Source organism: Stylophora pistillata, chromosome 2 (assembly GCF_964205215.1).
Source record: "Stylophora pistillata chromosome 2, jaStyPist1.2, whole genome shotgun sequence".
In the NCBI taxonomy this organism is placed as follows: Eukaryota; Metazoa; Cnidaria; class Anthozoa; order Scleractinia; family Pocilloporidae; genus Stylophora; species Stylophora pistillata.
This window is the reverse complement of record NC_142520.1, coordinates 17,362,703-17,386,691: the sequence shown is the minus strand read 5'-3', so window position 1 is coordinate 17,386,691 and position 23,989 is coordinate 17,362,703. Positions and strand designations below refer to the sequence as shown.

The following is a 23,989-nucleotide window of genomic DNA, read 5'->3' as shown; positions in this document are numbered from 1 at the left end:
TTTGCGGCGGTGAAATTATAAGTTTCGTTTTATGTCTTCCGCAAGATTGATTCATCAACGATTTGCTGATGAAAAGTTTGTCGGTTGCAAACTAGGGAGAAATAAGACTTAAGAAGTAGAAGTAGCAATGTTTAACGGTGCAAACTTGCAAGTTGAAAGATGCATCATTTGGCAAAAAGTACACTAAATTATAGGATCTCAAAAAGTAGCCTATTCTTTCGAAAATTGTCTTCATAGAGACTTAGGGCTCCCATATTTACTGTTGCTGGGCAACCTGACGGATAGGGTGACAAGCACTAGCAAAATTTAGCGACATTACGACGGTGTGGGCCAACTGAATAAGAAAAAAGATGATTAGGCAAGTTTTAAACGCAGGTAAGTGGAGGCATAGAATATGCTCATCTGATAGGATGACCATGAGTTCAAAAGCGATGTTTACCATCATCAGGCGTACGTAGTTGCATAAAACAACCTTCCACGTAGAGTTTTATAATTCAATAATTGTTGATGCACAATAAAGCGAAAGGAATATCTATAGAGGTTTCAAAGGCCTTTTTAAAACTATTCATTTCATATCCAAAATTTTGACTTTGAACAAGTTGAGTTTTTTGTGGTAGATATTGTCGTCTAAACCAGTTTTTTTAAGAAAACATGCGGAAAATTCCGGTTTAAAAATTGTCATACGAAATCGTTGGGTTGAGGCATTTGACAGTGCACTCTCCATATATCGGTTGGGAAATGTACGACTTCTCGTCGAGAAAAAGTTTTTACTTTTTTCTTTCCTCCTGAAAATTGTTTAGGGCAATATTGAACATTCATAGTTTGGTTGTTCTCCAATCCTCCATTTTTTGTGTCGCCACAAGCTACAACTAATTTCTGGTCAGACCGCCCGTGTGGACAGCGATCGAAAGTGTCGAGCGCGCTCACGAAATTCTCTCTTGCTACAAGTTAAAAGATGTACTTAGTCATTTCACAAACAAAATATGGAAACTTCACTTGGAATCAGAGGAAAACCTTCCCTTCGACTTTAATTTGCATATCAAAAAGTCACTAATTTGGAGAAAAGAATACTTAAACTGCAGGTGCAATCGGGCTGAAAAAAACTCTCAGCGAGAGCGACACTTAACAAAAGAATATGCTTCATTGAGGCTATGATCCCTAAAGTTTTGTTCTAAAATTTCTCAGGAAATTTGGTCAGAATACCACAGAGACATCAATTTGAATATCTAGGCTTTTTTATGCGCTTTAATTTTCACAGTTTAACTGAAAATTTCTTTTCTCGTTTGATGCTGCTTATAATTACTAAAACAGGTACACGACGATTCCCTATGGATACATACATACATACATATGTTAATTGCCACTCCCCATGGGGGATTTTCAGGGCCGATTCTCACCCAGCAACCACCCCAGGGGAGGACAGTCATCACACAGTAATCTCGTGCATGGGAAATTAATGTCTCCTACCCCTAACCCTGCAGGAGACGGGACCCCCATTTATTAGTCCCTATCTGAGAAGACTAGAGTATCTAACCATTTTTGACGTTATAGAAAGGTAGCAAATTCTTCTCACTGCACTTGTTTTAAGACCTTTAGTGTTGGTCCGGATAGAGAATGAAAGGTGGAAATAACTGCCTGAGGAGAATAGTAACCAAGTTTACTGTTTAAGCACACATTAATTAATCTCACAGCGTCTCTGTGACGGGTGACGAAACATCCTTCATATATCACGACAACATGTGATTGGCTAACACGTTTCTAGGAGGTGTAACCTTAATTGGTGGTACAGCTCAGTCAACAAACTGCTGTTAAGCTCTTCGGTTTGCTCCACCGCTCCAAAACATCGAAAGGATTTCTTTTCAGCTTGTTTTTCGCGGACATGGGAGTTTTTCTCCTCTTGTTCCCTATCTCTGTGGTTCTTTCTCTCGGACAATTTCAGTCCTGCCCAGATGGTATGTTTTTAAGCTGGCATTTTTTGAAAAGAAACCTTTATTATTCTGCTCTTAATTGTTCAGCTAAGCAATATATCAAAGGAAACGCATACTTTCGAGGACTAAAATTCTCGTATATAGAGGCCTAACTAACAAAATGGGTAGTGAAACTCATCGTCTATTTTAATGTGCTGTTATCTTTTGTTCATTCAAAACTATTCTAGATTCTTTTTCACAATTTGTGAAATTTGCTTGCAAAGGTTTTTAGTTATAACCGAACAACATCCGCAATTACTGAATTATTTTCAGACACTCATAAAGGTCCACTAAAATTTTATCAAGGTCATCTAAAATTAATGAATATATTTTCACAAATCCTTTATTTTAATGCTGGCACGAACTGAAGGAAGAGCCTAAAGTTAGCCCAGCACTCAAGGAAATAAGAATTGATATATCAACTAGCCAGTTGGAGAGGATATTTTTTTTTTAAGTCAAACAATTGCCTTCCTTCTTTTTACATTCTCCTGTAGAATAAGAATCTCTCTTTGGGCAGTTAATTATTCGCTGGTTTCATATTTAGTTGACATAATTTGTTTTTAATTGCAGAAAATTCTCGTAGTAAAAATTTATACACCTCGAAAACATATTGCCGACAGGTGTTAAACATATACCAAAACGAGTGTCTTCTAATTTTTAGAACTCGGTATTCGAGGCATATTATCTCCGTCATAGCAGCCTTCCTGTGTTATGTACATACAGAATTACGCAATTTTTGGAAGCGTAATGAGTAAGTTTTTTCAAAGCTTATAAAAACAGCGAGAAAGTTGTTGAAATGCAGGCAGAGTAATTATGTTTCCAATAATGCAAAAGGAATGCTGACTGCGAATGAGCGAGAACATCAAAACTTCTCACTCGACAGGTGGCTAAGAGATAGATGATATGGATGTCTAACCATGAACATACTGAAATTAGTTTTATTTAGCAACTCTTTATTAGTGCATTTTCATAATTCAATCAAAATTTATGCACAATGAAGCGATGGGGAGATTTTAATCTTCAATGGCGGTTTCCGAGGGTTTTTATCAAATCATCATGGACACGTTTTATCTAAACCAAGTTTATTCGATATGGATAATGAGAACAAAAACAAAATAAAGATCACAATGCAAAATTAAGAATTTGTTCGTGCTTGGCGCATGCATTTCATAAAATGGATGTACCGCAGCAGGAAGTTTTCAGAGCACGTGGGTAGCATAAGAGTTAAATGAAGTGAAGCCAAGAGATATTCCAAGACCAAACCTTTTGACAAGGAAGTGCTAAATTTTCTGCTTGGAAGCGAAAACCGAACGAATTTCCCCCAGTTACAACACCTGCGAAATACATTTAGCATGCTTTAATAAGTTTTTGCTAGAACTTACGACGAGAATTTGTTTGTGTTGAAAATTGTAAGCTTTTAAGACAAGTAATCGATTCAACAACACTCAAATATTTCGTACTATTTTAAAGAAGGGTAAGAAAGCTCAGATTTCTTGCTACGGCCATAAATCGTCCTGCGTTTAGGGATAACATAACGTCAACTCCAAAACTATTTTCGTCTATTCACAGAGCTTAAAAATCATTGTTTTTTTATGCAAATATCTACTTTTGTTGAGCTTCGAAAGATGTACAGTGTACCTCAATCGGAGAAAGAGAGCTCGGCTAAGCTAGACGGGAACTTACCAACTGAAGTGAACTGCACACGTCGTGTTATGTATACACGGCCATGCCTGCGTAAAGATTTCCATCAGAGTGGCTCATTAGAAGTTAAGCAGGATTTGCACGCGCGCGTTATCATAGTAACTTTAAAGATAGGTGAGGAAAATGTGATTTGAAATATTGGGCACAAGTTGGGAGTTCATGATTGAAATTTCTTGCCTCTTTTATCATTGAACATTTGAAGTTATTGAGTTTTCTGAGCACGAATTATCTTCGGGGTTTGGGCTCGTCAAGGTACACTCTGCAATTTTCGGTATCATCTTTATCAACTGTGAAGCTAGTTGTTTCAGGTGTCCCGCAGAAAGTAATTGCCAGGAAAAACAAAGAGAAATATACTTTGTTTGACGTAAGCTGGGGAAACAGGGGTCAAAAGAAAAGAAAGAAAAGACTTATCTGGCTCGTGGAGGTCATACAATCTTTTTCTAGAGACCTTTTCGGCTCAAAAAAGAATAAAGAATACTTTTAATTTGATCTTGGTATCTTAATGAATATGTGTAAATAAGTGACTTAGCTTTATAAATTCTGTGCGTAATAAAGTATCTATCTATCTATCTATCTATCTATCTATCTATCTATCTATCAGTATAATTACCAAGCGCTTGGAAGGCGAGTTTAACAGCAACTGAGACCTTTAAAATTCATTACCCCTGTCGCCATTTAACTTTTAATGATTTGTATTTTTAGATCAATGCCGTATATTAGCCTTTCCATCGACTCTGTTCTTCGTTGGAGAACGTCTCATTAACCACACCATAGCAAATATCAGTGTGATTGACAGGGACACGTGCGAATATCGTTGCTACCTGGACGATAACTGCGTTAGTGTTAACTTTTATTTTGGAGAAAATGGAGCAGAAGCACACAACTGTGAACTGAATAACTCAACGGCTAAAGAGTATGATGAGGATCTGGTACAAGCAGCGAACTACGTGTACCATGGAACTAAGGTACATGGACGAGCTGTTAATTAAATGTCAATCGCGCTTCTCTCTCTTTAAGCTATTCATGAGAGCTGAGGGATACTTTCATCCATTATTTGTTATTTTACATAATTTTAAAGTGCACCTACACCCAAAAAATTTTTCTCGCTTAACGAAGTAAGCTTATTATTTTGAGTATTTCTGCGCAAAAATTTTTTTATTTGCTCAAATCTTCAATTTTCTATGCCCAGTCAAAATACGGAAAATCGGCCGCCATCTGGCCCCACGACCGAGTTTAAAGAGGAATGGCTCTAGTGGGTAATGTGACGTCAAATCGAGAACACGAAAGTCTGCATTTCACACATTTTCACTTGTTTGGGAAGGTTGTAGTCGATAATTGTCCGAAAATATGCCGACTAAGTGTGTTGTAGAAGGATGTAGCAACGTGCGAAATTTGCAAGAGGGTATCGCGCTTCATACATTCTTCATACAACACACCTAGTCGGCATATTTCGGACAATATCGACGACAATCTTCCCAAACAAGTGAAAATGTGTGAGATGCAGACTTTCGTGTTCTCGATTTGACGTCACATTACCCGCTAGAGCCATTCTTCTTTAAACTCGGTCGTGGGGCAAGATGGCGGCCGATTTTCCGTATTTTGACTGGGCATAGAGAATTAAAGATTTGACCAAATTAAAAAATTTTTGCACAGAAATACTCCAAAAAATAAGCTTATTTCGTTAAGCGAAAAAAAAATTTTGGGTCTAGGTGCACTTTAAACACCTGCTAGCGTCGTTACGAATCATTTGTAGATAAGCAATTACCAAAAACAAAAATCTTTGAGTGCCTTGACGACACCTAACACTGTTAACATAAGCGAGTAATTTGTCGCATCCATTTTGGAACCATGCTCACCTGCCTTGAGTAAACAATTGATCGCTGTTCTATTAACGAAAGCGCAACCACGCTTCTAAAAAGAATTTTCTCGTGAGCAAAGATAACTGCAATGGTCATTTTAAGGCATTTCTGCAAAAGGCAGTTTTATTCCATTGTTTTCGAAGCTGGAAAACAATCGCAATGATTTGATCCATCCGATGGCTCAGGGGATGCTTAGAACAGGCAGAAAGATACAATTGAGCTACGACCGGAGTTCCTAAATGCTGTTCTTAGGAACGTGACTATACTCTTTAAATCCTATCTACAGGCGCCCCCTCCAGATTTCTTTTATTTTCTTTTTCTTTTTTTTTTTTTTTTTGTACTCAAGTTCTCGGGGAGATGTCGGAGAATGCTGTTAAGGTATTGAGCAATTACTTGTGACATCCCATTTCCTTTTTTCCTTTTATTTTATAAGAATTTTTGTGCTCAATCCCCATGCGAAAACCACGGCACCTGCCAGTCGGGATTCACAAGAAAACGATATCGATGCTTATGTGCGTCTGGATTCACTGGCCACGATTGTGAAAAAGGCAAGACTTAAAATAATTAAAATTAATTTTGTACAGTTTATTACAACAAGGGGGCCTATTCCTTCGGAGGGTTTAAGATTCAAAATCGGCTCTACTTATGAAACGAAATTTTAATTTTATTGCTCTTTCTTCAGAAAGGAACTCATGCGAGCCCCATTATGTGTTTTTAAGTTGGCATGTCACTCCAGCCTATTACAGGCATTCCGTGCAGGGAAAAGTGGGGTGACGAATTTTCCTCTCCACAGCCCCGCATCTTTTGCTCTAACTTGCTTTTTCACACACCAATGGTGACAAAAAGCATTACACGTCATATTTCCTTCCCCCCCCCACTTCCTGCGACCTATGTCATTCAGTATTTTGACTTTATTTAGGCATCAACGAGTGTGCAACAGATACCCAAAACTGCAGCAATGAAAACGTCGTTTGCCAAAATACCAAGGGATCATTCAGGTGCATTTGTAAACGTGGATTCACCGGGGATATACATAATTGCATAGGTGAAGAACATGCCATCGCATCTAAGAAACAAAAGTTTCCCCCTACACAACTGTATTAACAAGCGGTAGAATTGGTTTTACATTGTACATTAGCCCCTCGTTCCCCTCCCCTCCTTTCTAGAGACAACAACGATCATGGACACGATCCATTGATTATATTTAGGGCATGGACAACTGTGTTCTAATTTCTCACAACTGTAGCGATAATGCCAATTGTATAAATACCAAGGGATCTTACATGAACAGCTACATTTGTAATGATCCTGGATTCAGATAGGATGGATATGAATGCAAAGGTATAATCCTGCAGAGCATGATCTTTTCGATCCAATAAACTTTCATGGATAACATGGCAACAAGAAAAACAAGAATAGATTGGAATGAAAAGGTGGTACGTTTTGAGCCCGGTAAAGACATAGAGAAAGATGTTTTTTGTCTCGTTACGAGCGTGGGACAACGAAAAAATTGCGAGCCCGCCTGGGGAATCAAACCTCAGATCACTGAGCCACAGAGACTCTGTGGTGAGCGGAGTCCATATATGACACGCGTCCTGCATACTGCTAGGATTGGTCGGGTTCATTTTTTTGCGCTTTATGTCCTGAGACGAACTCAAGATCCATTAAAACGAACAAAATGGGGCTAACGTCCGGGCATATTGACCAAACAAGCTTGGGCAATAAAGGATTTATCGTATGGTAAAAATGTTTCGCTTTATCAGAATCAAGAATGAATTGTCTTTCTTAAGAGTCAGGAATGGAAACCAATTGTTCTTGTAGCACGATAAACCCACAAAAGTCTTTTGTGTCTTCTTTGTTTTGACTGTCTCCTCCCGCTTTTTGCGTCTTCATGGCCGAAACAATTAAAAAACACCAACTCGGTAACTTTGATTCACGCATTGGGATTCACGCATTGGGATCACAATGGGCAAGAGGCCCATCTTTCCCGCTTTAATCGATATTATTAGGAGCCCAGGTCATTTTCATCAAGACCTATTTCGGTGGAAAAGTAAAGCAATGGACTTGAACTCTCGTATCCGTATTCATCACACGCCTCTAAAGAGAAATTGCATAACACTTTACATCACTACCCTCGTACCACATTAATTCTTTAGTATTTGGTCATAGTTCTGTCGATTCTATTTCAGACATCAACGAGTGTGTTATGAATACCGACAGCTGTAGTGATAAAAATGCTACTTGTGAAAATACCAAAGGATCGTTCAAGTGCATTTGTAATCCTGGATTCAGCGGGGATATCGACAATTGTACAGGTAATAAATATTGTTCAGAGCATGATGCATAGTCTAAATTAACCTATGGTGGAAACATGCGTTTTATAATACTAATTATGAGGAAATTCGAGTATCATATTTAGGATAATTTAGCTTTTCTCCCGTCAGAACTGGATTAACATACAGCAGACTTGGTTTTCCATTGCAAATTAGCAACCCCCCCCCTCCCTTCCCCATCCCCTCCTCCTTTTGATGATAACAACCATGGGTATGGCTCTTTGATTTCAATTCCCTCCTTGTTTGAGATGAAAACAATCATGGGTACGATCCATTGACTTTATTTCAGACATCGACGAGTGTGTTACAAATACCCACAACTGCAGCAAGAACACCAACTGCACAAATACAGAGGGATCTTACAACTGCTCTTGTAATCCTGGATTTAGCGGGGATATGAACAATTGCACAGGTAATGACCATTGTTCAGAGCATGATGCCTAATCCTAACTAACCTATGGTAGGAATTCGCGTTATAAAATCTTAATTTTAAGGTATTTCGACTATCAGATTTCAACTATTAAGCCTTTCTTCCTGCAGATCTGGATTAACATGCGGCAGTGTGAGTTTTCCCTTGCAAATTAGCAATACCCCTCCCCCACCCACCTTCTTCTTTTGAAGATAACAATCATGACTATGGTTCGTTGATTTCATTTCAGACATCGACGAGTGTGTTAAAAAAACCCACGACTGCAGCAAGAACGCCGACTGTATAAACACCGAGGGATCCTACAACTGCTTTTGTAATCCTGGATACGGAGGGGATGGATATAAATGCCAAGGTATAATACAGCAGAGCATTCCATAACATGATTTAAGATAAGTACATTTTATGTCTTCCTCGTTGGGGTCAGAATAAGTCTGATCCTCCCTCCATTGGTAAGGTAAAGTCTGTTTACAAGCCAAATGGCCCATTAGACCCGCACTTGGCTCCAATTTCCGTAGCATGAAGCGACCATGAGTACTACTATCTCCCCATGGATAGGATGCAGGGCTACCCCCAGCCTTGAATTCGCCGGTACCCATTTAAACACCTGGGTGAAGAAAGGCACCATGAGAGTCAGATTCGAGCGCACCAACCATGAGTCCACCACACCTCTCACACTAGAAGTGAGGTTAAAGTTTATTTTCCTTACATCACCTTGTGGTTTTTTTCTTTTTTTTTTTTATCGGAAGCCCCAATACTGATGCCCTCCTCTTTGTAATTCTTTAGTACTGTAATTGAAAAGGACTGCTGATTTAATTTCAGACATTGACGAGTGTTCTCAAAACAGCCACAACTGCAGCAATATAACTGCCACTTGTAATAATACCAAAGGGTCGTTCAAGTGTATTTGTAAACCAGGATTCAGTGGTGACGGATACAGCTGCACAGGTACCGAATAGTATTCAGAACATGATGCTGTGTCGTATCAGAGCGAACCTTTAAAAAAAACCTTTACAACTGGCCGAACTGAGGCACCATAAATGGTAACCTGATATGATTCAGAAGATGATGCTCCGGTAGATAATTCCTTAGTGGACGACTGAATGCTTTTGATCAACGCAGAAAACCATAAAACTCTGAAACTCCATGCACACCTTTAAAAGGTTTAAAAGGCTTTATTCAGTCTTCGTGTACTTTTGGGATAAAATTAATCGGAGCGAGGACTCACCTATCTCACTCGTCTGTTTATGGAACTAAGACGAGCCTTAGATGCACCTAGGAAATTCTTAAAAGGAGCAACTTTCCTATAGCTTTTGTAGCGATATCCCACACTTCCCCATCGTTATATTTTATTACGGTATTGGATACCAACTGTTGACTTTATTTTAGACATTGACGAATGTGCCGAAAATATCCACAATTGTAGCAAGAGCAACGCCACTTGTACTAATAGCAAGGGATCGTTTAATTGCTCTTGCAACACTGGTTTGAGAGGGGATGGATACAACTGCTCAGGTATTTCATACTATTCAAAAATCGATATTTTGCGTGTAAAACGTACAGATCTACATCTGAGAATTACAATGTATATTTTGGACTTAAAAAGCCTTACTCGCGATGTCTATCATCCGGAGTCACGTTCAAAATCATAATCAATGTTCACTTTTACCATCAAAGTTTGCAAAATTTTTTAAGCATAAAACGCTTTAAAGTCTCCTTTCCTCCTTGCGCCCCAACCCTCCTACCAGCGCTGCAGCCGAGTTATCATTATTATAGTTATGGGTATTATTATTATTATAATTATTATGGTATATCATTATTATTATAATTATGGTGTGTTGATTCTATTTAAGACATCGACGAATGTGCCGAAAATATCCACAATTGTAGCAAGAGCAACGCCACCTGTACTAACAGCAAGGGATCATTCAACTGTTCTTGTAATCCTGGTTTCAAAGGGGATGGATACAACTGCACAGGTATGTCATATTCTTCAGAATGCGAGTACGTGAATCTATCAACCTCCCTACATAAAAGCTATAACCTTGAGGGAGATGTGATGTTGTGGTATCTATGAAATGAAGGCAAGCTCTATTTTGTATGTTTTTTTTTTTTTTGCTTTTTGTTTTTCTAACTATTTTTTACTATTTCTGTATTGTTATTTTTCTTAGTATTATATATTACTATTATCATCATTATTATTATCATTATAATTATCATTGTCATTTGCTAGATTTTTAGAACGTAATTAAACTTACCAACCTCCCTACATAAAAACCAAATAATTTGACGGAGATGTGATATTGTGGTTTCAAGGAAAAGAGGGCGAGCCTAATTTTTTTTCGGTTTTTTGTTTTTGTTTTTGTTTCTGTTTTTAACTCTTTCTCTATTTTTATTACTATTTAAGCAATTATTATTTTTGCTTTAGCTATATATGCAAGTTTAAAATTAATGCATATTTTAGAATTATTGTGAGGCAGTATTTGAATTAAAGCCGAGTTTTTTTCTTTATTATCATTATTATAATTACTATTATTATTGTTATTGTAAATAGTATTGTTATTGGTTTGTCATTTCTTTTGACAGTCTGCTGATTTCATTTCAGACATCAACGAGTGTGTTCAAAACCACATTTGTAGCGAGAACGCCAACTGCACAAACACCGAGGGATCTTACAATTGCTCCTGCAATCCTGGATTCAGCGGGGATGGACATGGATGCGAAGGTAAAACCCTGCAGAATACGATCTTATCAAACGATACAATCCATTGGTATTCCTACTCCCTAGGAATATCCCGGACTAGTATATTGCTTTTCGATTGCAAACTAATATACTGAGTTCCTGAGATGCCGTGACTTAGGAAAAGTACAATTTATGGCTTTCTCAGAGAGAGTTTGAGCCAGCCTCCAGTTGGAGTGACGTTAGGTCTCTTATCTTAACAGCAACCTGTGGTTTTCAGATTGGAAGCCAAGTTTCAGCCCCTTTTCATTATTATTGTTTATCAGCATGATTGATACGGACTGCTGATTTCATTTTAGACATTGACGAGTGTTCTCGAAACAGCCACAACTGCAGCGATATAACTGCCACTTGTAACAATACAAAGGGGTCATTTAAGTGCATTTGTAAGAAAAGGATTCAGTTGTGAGAGACACAACTGCACAGGTACCAAATATTATTCAGAACATGATGCTTTGTCATATCAGCGCGAAAAACCTATAGAGCTGGTCCTGACAAGGCGACCGTAAATAGGAATCTGATATTATTTGGAATATTATGCTCTTTTATTGCATCGCTTCCAGCGCCCGTGGGTAAGATGAAGAGAATTCTGTGTTCTGATTGACCTCCCGAGCGGACAAAATGGGCCCATCTTGCTCACTCGGGACTGCCTGCATCGATCACGCGTAAGAAGAAACTTGAATTACAACTAAATTCTTAATTCTTGGACAATGTCGGCAATGGAAACGCAAAAAGCGGCAGAAGACTGTTAAAACAAAGAAAATGGAAATGACTTTCGTGGCTTTGTTGTGCTACAAACACAGTTGGCTTTCTTTCCTGGCTATTGTTATTATTATTGGTAATGTAACTGTTATTATTATTATTATAATTATGTAGTTTAGGTTAGTGATATTTTTCCTTAAAAGGAGAATTGTAACTTGCGAGGTTTTTTTTATTTTTTATACACTTTCATGTTAGATCCACCACACCTCTCACACTAGAAGTGAGATTAAAGTTTATTTTCCTTACATCACCTTGTGGTTTTTTTCTTTTTTCTTTTTTTTTTTTTTTTTTTTTTTTTCATCGGAAGCCCCAATACTGATGCCCTCCTCTTTGTAATTCTTTAGTACTGTAAATGAAAAGGACTGCTGATTTAATTTCAGACATTGACGAGTGTTCTCAAAACAGCCACAACTGCAGCAATATAACTGCCACTTGTAATAATACCAAAGGGTCGTTCAAGTGTATTTGTAAACCAGGATTCAGTGGTGACGGATACAGCTGCACAGGTACTGAATAGTATTCAGAACATGATGCTGTGTCGTATCAGAGCGAACCTTTTAAAAAAACCTTTACAACTGGCCGAACTGAGGCACCATAAATGGTAACCTGATATGGTTATTATCATTATTATGCCGCAAACACGTTTGGTTTAAAGCATCGTTGGATGTACTTCCTAAGAACTCTCCATGATGTCCAAGATCTTCTAGAGCCACTTGAAGAGGCTATTTCCCATGTCCTTATACCAGCAATCGTAGGGCGCAAGTGTAGCAAACTGGATAGAGACGTTCTAGCACTTCCCGTGCGCCTAGGCGGCCTGAGCTTGAGCAACCCATGTCACGGGGCGGCACGTGAACATGCCTCATCTATTCAGGTGACATCTTCTCTTGTCGAACATATCATGGCTCAAACTCATCAACTACCTGACGAGTCCCTCATCGCGTCAGGGCGTCAGGCTGTCAAACATGGAAAAGCTGAAGAACTTTCAGAGATTGCAGATAATCTAAAACAATTTGTTTCACGGAAGACAAAGCGAGCTCTAGAACTAGCGCAAGAAAAAGGCTCCTCTGTATGGCTCACAGCTCTTCCCCTTCAAGAACATGGTTTCAGCCTCAGCAAGAGAGAGTTTCGTGATACTGTTAAATTACGCTATGATTGGCCGTTCGATGACATTCCATCAGTGTGCGTGTGGGGAAAACTTCACAGTAGACCACGCAATGAGTGCAAACGAGGGGGCTTTGTTATCCAACGGCATAATGAGTTGAGAGACCTCGAGGCCGACCTTTTGAGTATAGTGTGTACCGATGTCGAGGTCGAGCCAGTGGTCCAAGACGTCACTGAAGAACAACTCAGCAGAGGGTCTAATAGAGCACAAGACGCAAGATTGGACGTTCGGGCGCGTGGCTTCTGGGATCCTCAGAGCTCGGCATTCTTCGATGTGAGGGTTTGCCACCCTAATGCCGAGTCTTACAAGGACCGGGAACCGCAGCAGACTTATCGCATCCATAAAAACGACAAGAAACGGCGGTACTCAAGGAGAGTGTTGGATGTTGAGCATGGCTCGTTTACGCCGCTTGTATTTACAACTACGTGAGGGATGGGGATGGAATGCATAAGATACCACAGCCGATTGGCCGAGCTGATAGCCGCCAAGAAAGGGGAACGATACTCGCAAACAATTTCCTGTATCCGAGCAAAGACATCCTTTGCCCTCCTTCGGTCGACCTTAGTTTGCCTTCGAGGATCGCGGGTGAAGCTACGCGCTGCTTATGACTATAATAATTGTGACTTTGAAATCGCAGCTGCCGAGGGAGCCATTGACACTGGTGAATGATTTTTGGCAGCCTTGTATATAGGGTTCTAGATTTGCCATTCACCGTTCTCTTTTCTGTATAGTTTTATATATGCTTTTACTTATCGGATTATTAGACTTTGAATCTGTTCAGATTTGACTCCGTTATCTATAGCTTTCCAAACAATTTGACAAAAAAAAAAAAAGTAGATGTGCGCCGAAAGTGAGTTATTTTGGATCGTTTTTTACGCTGTTAACATTTTGTATTGTAGAGGATTTTATGGAAATTATTACTAAATAAAGATTATTATTATTATAGTTATCATTATTATTATTATTATTATTATCATTATCATTATTATCATTGTTATTATTTTATTATCAACATCGTCATTATCATCATGTTTAACTATGATAATAGTTTGTAATTATTTTACCAGTAAAACCTTATTTTGCTTTAGCTATGCAAGTTTAAAACGACTGCAAATCTTGGGATTACTGTGAGGTAGTATTTGAGGTTTAACAGAGGTTTTTTTCATTATTATTACTATTATTGTTATTATTATCGTTATTATAACTAACTTAACATCTAATCAGCTATACAATAACGTTTGAGTAGTTGTCTTAACTTAGTCTGAGCGATGTTTTGAAAATCGACCAACATAGGGGAGTTTATAATAGTGCGAAGAAGGTTTGCCGAGGTTAGAAGCGCTCTGCCCAGTAGAAGGATATATGTTTCTTAGCTAGATACCTGTAAATGATCTAGTCTATGACCCAAGATGGAAAACTATTTTTATGTAGCAAGAAACTAGGAATAGAATAGGAATAGAATTTTAACGAATGCATAATAATAATAATAAAGGTTTAGTATTGCATTAAAACAGTATTATCATTATTATTAGTATTTTCTTCAGTATTACGAGGAGTAAGTTTTACAACTTGTACATGTTGCCTGAATATCAAAATACTTTCGCTGCTTTTTCATTTCTTTTAACAGTCTGCTGATCTCATTTCAGACATTAATGAATGTGTTCAAAACCACGGTTGCAGCGAGAATGCCAACTGTACAAATACCGAGGGATCTTACAACTGCTCTTGTATTCCTGGATTCAGCGGGGATGGACATAAATGTGAAGGTAAAATGCTGCAGACCACAATCTTATTAAACAGATACAATCCATCGGTATTCCTTTCTCCTTAAGAACGCCTCTGAACAGGACAGAGCTGAATAACGTATACACATGCGCTGGGTTTTGCCGCAGAAACACGGATTTTGAGTCGTTCGCATGGTTAGTTTCCTATTCTGTTGCCTCGAGGTGTCGTTTTCCTCGCCACTTTTCGTTTACGAAACAACCTCCAAAAACTCGGTACACCCGCTAAAAGTTTTCAAAAATTAATTTTCTCCTTAAAAACTCTGGAAAGAGGAAAGTGCCTTCCACGAAAAAAAGGTTCCTCGGTTTTAAAAGTCAGCCCTTATTATTTTCCGCTGATTTCTCTAAATTTTAGACCTGGGACACCTGAGCCCGCGTTGTTGACCGCATACCCTCTGACGTAGCATATCATTATTCAGTTCTGTCCCGGAACAGTATAACGCTTGTCGGCTGCAAACTCATGTACTGAGCTCCTGACATGGCATGGCTTAAGAAAAATACATCCTATGGCTTTGTCTTAGTGGTCAGAATGAGTTTGAGCCGGCCACCATTCGGAGTAAGGTTAGAAACTCCTTCTTTTTTAAGGAGGCTCGAAAGCGTTTTCCACAATTATCAGCAAGCGCCAATCAGTAAAAGATATCAGGACTGTCAAACTTATCATCAGGATAATAACTCGACATATGCATAACACTATGTTAGGGCAATCTGTTTAGGGGGTTCGTCAGGCATTATCTGTTTCCATGGCAACAGTACAGTAGGGCTAAAAGACCCTCTAAAACTCAGTTTTTTAAAGTTATCACAAAAGCTAAGTCGGTGACCTAGTTTTTTTTTTTTCAAATTTCTTAAACATGATCACATTCTCTACCTGTATACGTGGTATAAAAAAAAATACCTGGTAGAACTTGAATTATTTGGGAAAATGCTGTTTTAAAATGTAAAAAAATTTCCACGCGATAAATTTTTTTAAAATTTTCTTCAGGAATGCGTAATGATGAAAATAATTTGTGTACAAAAAATCAGGGTAGGTCACCGAACTAATTTTCGAGATATTAGTTCATTAACTTAGCAAGGTTTATTTCCGGTTTTTGCAGTTTTAGCTCACACTTTTATATCCGGTCACGCGTTTTAAACGATACCGCTGACTCAGGGGTTCACTTTCGCGAGGACGAGTTCGTGTCCGCGCGATTAATCGATGGATGCCCTCAGCGCGGAAAAAATTGTTTATCCTGAAGATGGATTCACATTGTTTTGTGATTTTACACATTCCTGAAAAATAAGTCATCATTTGAGACTCAGACTGCGTACCGTTACGACAGTTGGAAATGAACTCCGGAGAGAATTCTCTTGCGGAATTCGATATATGATGACAGGTTGATTTTGCAGAGGGCGCAAATGCCAGCACTCCATTGAGACTGTTAATGTTGAGTTTCTCGTACACAGATTGTAGTGTAACATGAGACAAAACAGCATCTGCCAGCTTCTGGACTATGTTTGTCGAAAGATGAAGCTTTCTATCGAACGTCTGGATAGTATCTTGTCGTTTTTCCGAGAAGATGGCTTGATCGAAGGCCTCATTCGGCGATGCACATGCATTTACCATGATTGACCGATAAAATTATTGTTCATGTGCAATTTGAAGTGGAGGAGTGAAAATAATTTGGAGTGAAAGGAATTTGCTTTGACGTCTTCCAGATTGTCATGAGCGTCGAACTCAGCGGTAACTAGGGTTTCATGTACGTCAGTAATTTGTTGGTCGTCACGGATTTCGCGAATTTCTATGATTTTCGAGGGACTAGAGGTATGATCAAGTCTTGGCTTAACTTTTCTCTTTTTTTTCTTTGCCACTGCCATAACTGTGAACTTTCATCTTTCCATTTTAAATGGAAAACAAAACAAATTTTGCAATTCTTTCTTAACAAATGCGAGTTTGTCTTTTCGTAGTTGTAATTTACAGTTTATCGAGGGAAATATCAACAATCTTTCTCACAAGTTTAGATGAATATTTTATTTTGATTTTACCGTCTGTTGCTGGATTAGAATTAAAGTCTCATCCACATTTTTACGATCTCTTGTTTACTGAAAAGTATGTTTATTTTTATGGCAACCTTTACACTTCTCTATTTCTATTCATAAAACTGTCAATGTTTACAATCCTGGATCCAACAATGATCTCATTTTCCTTTTCCAGTGAGTTTTTCAGAAAAGTTCTCGGTCATTTCATTTTATTAGGAATAATATTCCATGCGAAACAAATCGTAGCACCCAGTGGTATCCACTTACATCCTCCTTTAGCTTGTTACATAAAATTTTTTTCACCACTTTCGGCAAGAATCCTGCCATCCGAACATTTTCCTACTTGCCTTCAAGAATTAAACTTTCCATTTTTCATAATTATTCAAGTCATATCCCCGACAATTCCCCATCGTTATTTCTTTAATGATCTCTATTTCAGACTCGTCCACAAGAATCATAATTAAGATCTACTTTCACCTTTAAACCTTGTTAAGCTGAGGTTAAAAAGAAAAAAAAAAATAAATAAAAAATTATTTGGGCATGTAACGCCCGAACTTCTTCCCCCCCCCTCCCCTCCCCACCCCTCCCGATCCTCGCAGTAATCAGCACTACATAAGCAGTAGTAACTAGCTCGCAATTGGCTTGTTAACCAAGTTGGTAGAGCATTGCACTGGTATTGCAGAAGTCATGGGCTCGAATCCCGTGTAGGCCTGAATTTTTTTCAAGACTTATTTTCATTTCTTCTCAAATAGTGTTCATTGCTGCGAGGATAGCTCTCATACTCCTTTCTTTAACCGAAGCTCACTTATATGATTTTTTGTATATCTATAAACGTTGAATGATCACTTCACGGGTTTCTTACGTAGTAAGAGAATGATTAGTTCCCAGTTGGCTTGTTAGCTCAGTTGGTAGAGGTAATGCAAATTATTTAGAGCACGATAATTTGCCATGTAACTGAGTGCGTAAACCTTCTAACCTCCCCGAAGGCTGATAAACTTGCTAGTGATCTGATATTGTAGCATCTAAGAACACAAGACGAGCCTAAGGTTGTAAAACTAAAATGTTAATAAATGTTACTAAATGGTTATTATTTGAGAAATTTCTCTGTTGTTCAGCTCTGAAATTATACTAAAACAAGGCGAAGCGAATATCGTCGAATAATCAACGAGACGCAGTCGAGGGGATTGTTCGACAATATTCACCGAACCTGAGGCGAATAACTGTTTTAGCATAATTTCAGAGCTGAACAACAGAGAAATTTCTAAAATCATAACATTTTAGTAACATTTATTAACATTTTAGTTTAACATTTTATATAAACCGCGCGGAGCGGTTTATATAGCGTCATATAAGGAACCGCTCGACCAATCAGATTGCTGGAAACTCTTTGCTCAGCTCTGAAATTATACTAAATATATATATATATATATATATATATATATGCTTTTTTTCTATCGTTGTTTTTTATCATTATCATTGTCATTCTGTATATGATTTATTTTAATGTCAGTCCTTGCACAACGTTTGTCACATGCTGCCTTTATTTTTAAACTCATCCCCTGCCGTCGATCGTACTTATTTTAATGGTCGTTTGATTCCATTCCAGACATCGATGAATGTGTTCAAGGTACCCACGACTGCAGCGAGGGCAAAGCCATTTGTCTAAATACCGAGGGATCGTTCAACTGCTCTTGTAAACCTGGATTCACTGGAGATGGACACAGCTGCAAAGGTAGAATCTTCACAACCTATCCTATTCAACAAGTTAGCTTCCCTATTTCTGGTATCTACCAGCTGAGGGAAACCAAGCACCAGCGGAATTTTTGCTTATTGAATGACTGAATCCTGTCAATCAGCTTTCAAAACCATAGTTTATACCCTGAAATTCATTCACTGCTTTGATTATTTTCTTAATTTAGTCCTTCTTTACTATTTCAATAAAACTGTCTGATTGAATGAGCTTAATCCACACCAACTTAACTTAACTGCTGGGCTAGGAAACTCTTGAAAATAGCTCTTTTTCTCATAGCGTTTTGATTTTCACGAACATAAATACGCTTCTGCTCTTATTGTAGACATTGACGAATGCCCTGAAAATACCCACAACTGTACCCATAGAAATTCCATTTACGAAAATAACAAGGGATCTTTCAAGTGCGTTTGTAAATCTACATTTCGCGGGGCTGGAAACGACTGCCAAGATAGAATCTCGTAGAGCACGAGATTATATAATAACTAATCCTATAAACTTAAGACACCTTACAAATAGATAAATGAACAGATAACTCTTTCAATTCTACTTTCCGGTCACATAACAAAAAGACCACTTACAATTTAATTTCCATCCAGCGAATTCATTGAAATTCTCATGTTAAACTCCTAATCAGATTCTCAAGCAAATCAAACACTGATGCTTCTTTGAACATCTCCAGTGCAAATTACTTACCGACTTCAATGTTTTCCAAAACATTTCAGAAATTTGCATCCCTTAGTGATTTTGCTAAACAGAAATCCTGTACTGCAAATGAAGAAGTTGAGAGTTTTCAAAACAATCAATTATCTGTTAACAGCACCCCTGCCTCTACATTTAGACTATAAGCTAGAATAAGAGAGGGCCCCTCCAACAACAGTACTCTTTTTGATAACACTAGCTAATTTCAAAATACTGTTTATGTTTAGACCATATTGACATTTTTTATAGACTTGTCAGGACAACACTTAACGTTGGGTATAAAAAATTAAAACTGAACTATAATTTTTAGTATAATATCTTGGCATCACTCTAAACCTTGGACAATAATCCACGCCAGAGTCAAAGTCTTTAAAAATTAATGAAAAAACACCACATGCGTCTACGCAAACGGTAAATAATCATACGAACCGTCCGGCGACTCTTACGCAATCCCATATAAGACCATCATGAAAAAAAAGTCTCTTTTTCAGGGAACGGGGAGTTTCTTGCTGTGATTTAAAAAATAATGGAAAAGTTATAATAGCAGAATTTTTTTTTTTTGTGGTCGTGTAACGGCTTATACCTGTCCATCGTGCTCCATTTAGGTTGAAATTCTCGACACCAAGTGGTCATATGATAAAATGCCTATTGATTGCAAAGTAAATGGGAAGGAAGTATTTTTCTGTCCGGCCCTCCCATTCAGGCAATAAGTACATATTATATGCATTATCGTAATAATTCAGACATGAACGTTGGCGCGAAAGAATTGTGTGGGTCCCATCCGGAGAAGGCATTTTTTTGTTTGATTTTTGACGCAATTAAAAAGGAGAGACAAACTAATACCTTTCTCTTTCTCCCTTCTAAAGTAAGTCTTCAAAAAAATTGAAAACAATTTCCTGCTCGTGACCAACGAACCTTTTTTTTTGTTTACTGCTGCATGAGAACATCTTTTAAAGAGGATAACGGTAAAACGCTATACTTAACCTCTCTGTTTCAGTCGAGAACAGTGTAGAAAATCCAGAAAGACACATTTGTAGAGAGTTTTAGTTTTCCTCTCGAAGATTGATTTAAGGACATTTTTCTCCAGTTTATAAGGACTGTGCTGAGGCGTACAAAAAAGGACAACATATCAATGGAATTTATACATTTGACCCTGACGGTGAAGGTTCCTTTGATGTTTTCTGTAACCAAACCAGAGGCCAAGGGGGATGGACAGTATTCCAAAGGAAACAAAGCCACTCCATCGACTTCGACAGAAACTGGACTGACTACAAGAATGGTTTTGGAAATCTATCTGAAAATTTTTGGCTCGGGTTGGACAAAGTGCATCGCCTGACAAGAAGTGACAATTACAAACTTGTTGTTTATTGGAAAAAGGGAAAAGACTCATTTCATTATCATTTTGACCAGTTCGAAGTCGAAAGTGAGGAGGCTTGCTATAAAGTGATGGTGGAGGGGTCAGGTAATGATAAAGCTATTATGATAATACAAATCTTGCCGACCCATTTTTCTGTAGTTTGTACATTGTTCACGGACAAAGATGTTGCGATCATGACTCAGATCCAGACTTAACTATCCTGCCTCGGGTTCCGGTTTCTGTTCTTTTGGTTATCCTCTTTTTTTTTTTTCCTTTAATTTTTTAAAATATTCTTCATTATTATTATTATTATTTTTTTATCATTGCCGATGGCTTGTTGTTGTTATCGTTATTTATTTGCGATGTTGTTTTTGTTGTTATATCTCCAATGCACTATCTTAAGGGAGGAAAGATTCTTGCTGGTCTGAAACGAAAAAAAAAGGCGATGAGAGTAAGAGAAGAAGCGGCGATTGAGGTTTTGAAAAAGTATCTAGGAACTCTTGAAAAAGTCGTTTCGCCTCTAAAATTCGTTGATGCTCAGTTGCTTTTAGCATTTGAGACCTCTTTGTTGGTTAGGTCTTTGATGAGTCATAAAAAACACTTACCCTTCTCAGTTTACGTTGTGACGATACGTTTTCGACGTACCAACTGATCTTTCTCGGAAGTCAATACAACAACGGGGGTGGGGGGGGGGGGAAACTAGCTCTGTAAAGCGACTCGCGGCTAGAACGGGTACTCGTCACGATTCCCTGGTACACGACGATCCGCTTCGAGTGAGCTTTTACGGGCGTCAAGGACGAGACAACCCTTTTTTTCCATAGCAAACTTTTAATTCTGAGTCAGGCCAACAACTGACATGACCTCCAGCTTACTCAAGTTGGTAATCGGATAACCTTTACAAAAGTGCTTACTTAAGTATTGAGCTGGTGTGAGGTTCTGTTTTTCTTTAAATTGACAGTATTTAAATAAGAATTAAAAAAAAAAAACTGAAAACTTCTCTTGGAAGCTAAATGTTTTACATCGAAATATTCATATACCAAAAATGAAAGAGCAGATTCACAATTCACAACTTTGATATTGACAATATACCCATGGTAGTCAAAAGAGAGCAGCTTATAAAATAAAATGAAAATACAATTAAAACTTTCTGCTTATCTAAGCGAGGTTGGTGTTAAGTTTGATTGTAGGAAAGGAAATTGAAATTACGAGTATAAACTCAGCTGCCAACTACCATGAGAACCAATTTGTCATTATATTTACCTAAAATTTTACTAGAATTGAATTAGGAAAGTATCGATAGGCAGCTGCAGAATAACTTTGTAAATTCATTGAGCTAGTATAAATCTCTCTATTTTCATTTGTCTAGGAAGCGATTGGGGGCCATTGAAAGATTCCAATGGGCAAAGTTTTGCCACAAGAGATGAAGACAGTAATGGCCATACAGGGCATGTATGTGTGGGGAGATGTGGGATAGGATGGTGGTACAATAGTTCTTCATGCCACTGCCCTCTAGGACATCCAATTTCAGCTGCAAAAGGTGGAATGATAATCAGACCAACCAACTTCTCCCCCACCCCAAAAACTACACCCCGCCGCACAAGTGGGTAGAGTCAGGAGCTTCCTCTGAGATCCTTTCCGATAGATCGATGCGTCGAGTAGAAGGCCATATCAGTTGGAGCAATCAGGTTTTCCACCGCTGTCATTCCGAGCGATCTTCCTGTTCCTGTCAACTCACCTGTCGGCGTTCTTTCGTCAAACACACGACTTGAGTAGTTTGTTTTCTAATTGTCACGTGAAAAAAACTTGTCTGTTTTTATAAGCTACAATTTGACAGGATTTCACTCAACTTTTCACTTTCTGAATCCGTTGTTAGACTAAAAAAAATTCCAACAAACTGTAAAATTCGCACTTTTGTTCGCTTTAGAAATAAAGTTTCTTCTGTAATTGAAGTAAATGGGTTGGGAATTCAACAGATTCTTTATCATAAAGATGTAACGAGAAAAATTTGACTACGACTCGTGTTTCCCCCTTCACTTCTTTTATGCTTTAGCTGCTCCCTGCGTGCTTTAAAACAGAACAAAGCACGGTCAAGGCTCCTCTATTTGTTAATTCATTTTCAATCTCTTTTAGTCACTAGTTTCAGTGCAACTGAAGAAGCCAAAAAGAAAGATATTCTTTTGGTGTCGCCCTGGTCAGAATTGTCTTAAGTGGATGCCGATCTGGGTGGAAGAACATAGATCGCTCTCTCTGTCGGCTTTAACATAGCACAGAGATTTATAAAGTTGGTAACTTTTCGAAGAAACTAAGGTGCTGCGTTGGTGGGGGCTATTATAAGATGATCTGGTTTTATCAACCGAGTTAATAGTGTGAATCACCCACCGTAAAGAAGTTTCTAAAGTGAACGTTTCGGGCGTGAGCCCCTCATTAGAAAATTTTCAGTTAATAGCACCGACGACTAACGAACGTTCAAAACAACAGCTCTATCATTTTTTTGTGTTTCCGACAGTAGCCAGTTCACAAATTCTAGTCTATTTATACTAATTTATCACATATAGAGATGTGTTGTTTTTGCTTTTTTTTTTTTTTTAATTTGGTTTGGCATTTTTCTTCGTTGTTGTTATGGTTGCTGGTTTTTGCTTGTTTGTTTGCATGCTGTTTTTTCTTTTTTTTTATCGGTTACTAGTCTAAAGACCTGGCCATATGGTCGTAATCATTTAGAAATGGTATTAACGGACTGACCGAAATTAGGTCATACGTCATTGCCGAGAACCAAACATTTTTCATATCTGGCTCTCCCACCTAGTCAATAAGAACAAATTAGTATAGAAACACCGTTGAAATACCGGGTAAGCTTTCAGATAAAATTGAAAATGATACTTTTGTGTTAAGCAATGAATCGCGCCTTTTGCACAATTTCTGAATGGCAGGCGATTTAACTGGATCTAATTATTTACGATGTAGTGGAAGAGAATTCTGTCCAGATTCATAGATGTGACGATAGCACTGACATTCTTACGAAGAAAAAGGCTATTTATGACCTCAACTTTGTTATATAATTTTTTGCAAGTTACAAAAAAGAGAGAAACAATGAAAGAAAATCCCACCAGAGAGCTGATTGGTATTTGATTGGTGTTTATACAGTAAATAGAATATTACGTGATGGCTGTGTAAATTTGAAACAAAATGCCGTGTGTTGGTCATTGACACAGATTTGACTCAGTCATTATCAATTTGTAATATATCACTGATTTAGGTGCAATTGAAGTTTTCTTGTCGTCAATTCCATTAATCAGGAACTTTACGGATAAAGGTGGATCAAAATGGTTTTGTTCCTCTTAGAACAGTAATTTCTGAATGGATCAATATTTTCAAACTTTAAGGTATCAGTATGATGGTGGCTTCGAAACTCTAGTAATTTCATATTTAATTTTGCATAGA

General features: G+C 38.0%; 1 protein-coding gene and 1 long non-coding RNA gene across 2 annotated transcripts; both read left to right on the top strand.

Moving 5' to 3' along the window:
• The first annotated feature begins 1,604 nt into the window (after positions 1 to 1,604).
• Positions 1,605 to 22,500, top strand: LOC148737464 (uncharacterized). Its single transcript, XM_088750406.1, has 10 exons — positions 1,605 to 1,952; positions 4,371 to 4,633; positions 5,961 to 6,075; positions 8,520 to 8,642; positions 9,110 to 9,235; positions 10,141 to 10,266; positions 12,170 to 12,295; positions 18,349 to 18,474; positions 20,282 to 20,656; positions 21,918 to 22,500. Exons 1-10 carry the CDS (start codon positions 1,880 to 1,882, stop codon positions 22,157 to 22,159), a joined length of 1,695 nt encoding a protein of 564 aa, XP_088606532.1. The 5' UTR covers positions 1,605 to 1,879; the 3' UTR covers positions 22,160 to 22,500.
• Positions 6,388 to 8,272, top strand: LOC148737465 (uncharacterized). The gene is made up of 3 exons (XR_015997092.1): positions 6,388 to 6,572; positions 7,717 to 7,842; positions 8,150 to 8,272. It is a non-coding gene; the product is annotated as an uncharacterized LOC148737465 (long non-coding RNA).
• Positions 22,501 to 23,989: the final 1,489 nt, after the last annotated feature.